The 4,257-nt window shown below is 68.3% G+C and overlaps 1 protein-coding gene across 1 annotated transcript; it reads left to right on the top strand.

The window, feature by feature from the left end:
• Nucleotides 1–335: 335 nt before the first annotated feature.
• LOC103256581 (cathepsin D-like) lies at nt 336–4,254 on the top strand (the record flags this gene model as incomplete). The annotated part of the gene is made up of 4 exons (XM_008054422.2): nt 336–496; nt 2,177–2,300; nt 2,671–2,789; nt 4,126–4,254. Coding segments are annotated over exons 1-4 (426 nt in total), but the record flags the coding sequence as incomplete, so codon positions are not given.
• Between the last annotated feature and the right edge of the window lie 3 nt (nt 4,255–4,257).

Below are 4,257 nucleotides of genomic sequence, written 5' to 3'. Positions count from 1 at the left end.
AATAACCGAGGATGGGAGGGGCGGGCACACTGGCCCCGTGTGGGTGTGTGGGGTTGGGGGGGCGTGGTGACGGGTGACCGGGGCCCCCCGGGACTGTGGCCCGAGCGGGTGCTGATGGGTTGTGGCTGGCAGACGTGGGGAAGCTGGGCCCGTCAGTGTCAGGTGAGAGGCAGGAGTTTGCTTCTGGCTGTGTTCGGAGCAACCCGGTGGACATGCAGTGCCCGTGGCTGTTGGGGGCACCTGGTGGTCCACGGTGGGCTGTCCTTCCAGGGGTGTCCCCGGAGTGATGCGAGCACCCGGATCCCCACCGTGACACCCCCCAACCCCTGTTGACAGAATCCCGCTGTACAAGTTCACGTCCATCCGCCGAACCCTGTCAGAGCTGGGGGGCCCCGTGGAGGACCTGATCGCCAAGGGCCCTCTCTCCAAGTACTCCCAGGAGATGCCCGCCAAGACTGGGACTCCCGTCCCTGAGATGCTTAAGAACTACATGGACGTGAGTGTGGGTGCTGGGGACGAACCGGCCGGCCGCGAGGACACACGTGTGTGCGGGAATTGCTCCCGGCTTCTTCTCAGGGCTCCCGAGGGTCCCGCCCGTCCAGTGGGGGGCAGGGTCTGGGCTCAGACACACCTGCCCGCCCGGCACCCCGCAGGCTGGGGTCCTCCGCTGTCCCTCTTGCATCCCTGTCCACACAGGGCCTTGGTGCTGCCCTGGGCCAAGAGGGTGGCGGGGTGGTCTTGGTGCCATGGTACCATCGCCCCACGTGTCTTGAGCCTGCCCTGGAGAGGCTGCAGGGTAGGGGCCCTGAGGTCCTTGTGTGGGTTCCTGGGCCCACCCGGGTGTGGCTGCTGGCCCTGGAGCCTCTGTCTCCCCTCCTTCCTGTCCCGACGGAGGCCCAGGTGACTCGTGGCCCAGTCCTGGCCTCTCACCATCTTCTCGGGCAGCAGCCCTGCCATGCCCGCTACTCCCTAGAGGGAAACAGACTTCGGGGTAGAGCATTATGGAAGCCACTTAGCAAGCTGGAGCCTCGGCTCTGTGGGGACGGGTTCTGGGCCGAGTCCTGGAGCCTCCATCCCGGAGCCCCAAGAAGCCCCTCCCGGCTGTCCAGCTCAGGGCTCGCCCGTGGGGGTTGGTGGCCTTGCCCTCTGTCCCTCTTGGCCTGAGCCCTGCTGTGGCCGGAAGCCCGAGGCTCACAGGCATGTGACGGGACTGGGGGGGAGATGGGCCTGTCTGCCTAGGGCCCGGCTGGCCAGTTCCTGATTGCCCCAGCACACGCAGACACACGCACACGCGGGCACACACACACACAGATTTGCTGAGTCACCCCCCAACCCCACCCCGGTCTGGGCACCTCTGCGGGGCCGCTCCCTGGAACCAAGTTGCTGGAGAGGTGCTGGGTGTGATGGGAGCCAGGAATTCTGCGGCCGACAGTGACCGAGGCTCCCTCCCGGGGGTGGCGGTGCCCAGGCAGGTGGGGCCCACCCAGGTGACCCCGGACTCCGTGACCCCTATACCCTCTGCCCTCCGAGGCTCAGGGGCACGTGACCCCTCTCGCCCATTCCCTCAGTCAGCACCCTCAACTGCCTCTGCTCTCCCTGTGTACAGAAAGGGAAACCGAGAGGCTCAGGGCAGTTAAGGCAGGGTTGTTAGGCAGTAATTCTACATCCCCGAAGCTTCCCTTTTCCCCTTGGCCAGTCAGATCCCTCTGCCTGGGAGCCCTCCAGGGTTGGCCCTGTGGGACAGAGCAGGGAATGAGGTCCCCAGAGTCAGGCCCTGACATGGCGCCAACCAAGGAGGCGGTCGTGGACCCTGCGACAGCAGGGGGTCTCCCAGGCAGGCCTCTCCCGTGCCCAGGGCTCACCTGAGGGCCACGCCTGTCCCCACGCAGCCTGGACACTGTCTTGTCTTTCCATGGGAAGTCCTTCCCCACCCTCTCCACATGGCTGGACCGAGGGGTCTGGAGACCCCTGGTGTCTGTGGGTGTGGGCTGGGGAACAGCCTGGCCTCTCTACCAGATTGACGGCAGGCTGGGCAGGTGGGCGTGCACACCGGGGTTGGGGATCTGGACCCCGGGGTCCCCCTCCAGCTGGGGCTCCGGGACGGCAGGGGCCACCTCGGGTCCAGTGGTGAGCCAGGCCATCCCTCCCCCGGCGCTGACGGACCCGCCCTGCCCAGGCCCAGTACTATGGGGAGATTGGCATCGGGACGCCACCCCAGTGCTTCACGGTGGTCTTCGACACCGGCTCTTCCAACCTCTGGGTGCCCTCGATCCACTGCAAGCTGCTGGACATCGCCTGCTGTGAGTCAGGCCTCCGGGTCTGGCCCGCCTGGGGTGCCGCTGGGGCTGGGGAGACGGGGCAGGCCTGGGCCCTGGGGTGGGCTGAGCCTTGGAACGCTCTCCTGCTGTGCAGGGCGGGTCGGCCCTCCACCCTGCCCCGGCGCCCGCGGGGTAGGTGACCCTGTGCATGCCAGCCGCAGCCCTGCTCTCCCGGGGACTGTGGCGGCCAAGACGTGGCGAGGCGGGGACTGGACCGCCCCCCAGGCTGAGAGGGGGGCTGGGTGACGTGGCCCAGGTCACAGCCCAGCCCCCCTGGGGTGCCAGCTCGGGGTGGCCTGCGGGAGAGGCAGGGAAGTCCGAGGTGGGGTCTGACGGCCCCTTCCCCGGGCAGGGCTCCACCACAAATACAACAGCGGCAAGTCTGTCACCTATGTGGTGAACGGCACGAAGTTCAGCATCCACTACGGCTCGGGCAGCCTCTCCGGGTACCTGAGCCAGGACACTGTGTCGGTGAGTCCCTCGGGGCCTGTCTCGGAGCCTGGACGGTCCTGGCTGCAGGGATCAGTGCTCGCCAGGGTAGGGGTGCACCCTTTGTGCATGTAGTCTGTCTGGCCGACTGCCCTCCCCATCCCCAGCTCTTGGGACGGGACGCTGAGCCAGGCAGACTGTGGCAGTGACTTTGTGAGGGGGTGTGCCACCGGGGCACAGCCTGAGACAGGCTGGGAGGCATGGAGGGCCTGGTGGGGAATGCAGTGGGAGCAGGACAGACAGGGCCAGGAGTCCCCAGATTCCGGACAGAGCCGCAGCCGGCCCCGGGTCTTGGGCCTGCACCCTCCCAGGGCACGGGTGCTGGGTGCCAGGCGGGTCCACCACCAGGCACTGGGGGGAGACCCTTAGGCCGCCCCCAGGCCTAGGCAGCTGGGGAGGAAGCTGGCAGGGAGGCTTTGGGCGTGTGGGCTCTGCCGTGACATGTGTTCAGGGCCAGGCTTGGGATCGGACGGGGTCCCTGCAGCTGGCCCAGGAGTGGGGCGGCTGGGGGGGAGTGTGCCGGGAACATGGTCTGGGGCTGCCAGAAGTCCCCCACCGAGGAGCCCGAGGGTGAGGCGGGCTGGCTGTGGGGCCCTGCCTGCCTGCGGGGGGAGTCTTGGGCCAGTACGGTGCATCCCTGGCCTGAGTCTTCTGCTTGGGATGTGGCCCCAGGGGCCAAGGGTGGGCCCGTCTGCTTGGGGTGGGTCCTGGGCTTCTGGGGGTGACCCAATTGGGCCCGCTCGACACTCCCTGCCAGGCTGGAGCCCAGGGCCCCCAGGGTTCTGTCTTCCGGGTGGTGCTGGCCCCGACAGGGTGTTTCCCCGCTGTGGTGACCGTTCTGCCCCACATCCTGCCCCGTGGCTGCCGTATCTCGGCCTCCATCTCAGCCTCCTCTCGCGCAGGTTGAGGGAGGGGCCGTGGGGGAGGGGCGGGCTGCCCGGGAGGCCGAGAGTCGGCCATGGTGGAAGTGGGGTCAGCAGCCCCAGTCCCTCAGGCCCCTGGGCCAGGTCCAGCCTTGTCCCCGAGCCTGAAGGCAGGAGCCAGCCCGGCCTGGCCTGGGGCACGGGGTCAGAGCCTCATGGAGGCTGCCCGGGGTCTCCCTCTTGGTTCCCGCCTCTCGTTTAAGACAAAGCCCCGGCAACCCCTGCTGTGAGGGCGCCACCCACCCTGCTCCCTCCTTGTCCCAGCTTGTCCCTGGCTTGGCTTTTCTAGCCCCTTCCTGGGTCCGTCTGCCCGGCCGCGTGTGAGACCAGGGCGTCAATGGGCCTGGGTTTGGGGGCCGAGACCCCCAGGCCGCTGACCCCGCCCCGGCCCGCAGGTGCCCTGCAATCCAGCCAACTCCACGCGTGGCGTCAAGGTGGTGCGGCAGGTCTTTGGGGAGGCCACCCAGCAGCCCGGCATCACCTTCATCGCGGCCAAGTTCGACGGCATTTTGGGCATGGCCTACCCC

Source organism: Carlito syrichta, unplaced genomic scaffold, assembly GCF_000164805.1.
Source record: "Carlito syrichta isolate Samal-C Ts95f unplaced genomic scaffold, Tarsius_syrichta-2.0.1 Scaffold290301, whole genome shotgun sequence".
NCBI lineage: Eukaryota > Metazoa > Chordata > Mammalia > Primates > Tarsiidae > Carlito > Carlito syrichta.
This window is presented reverse-complemented; position numbering and strand designations above follow the sequence as displayed.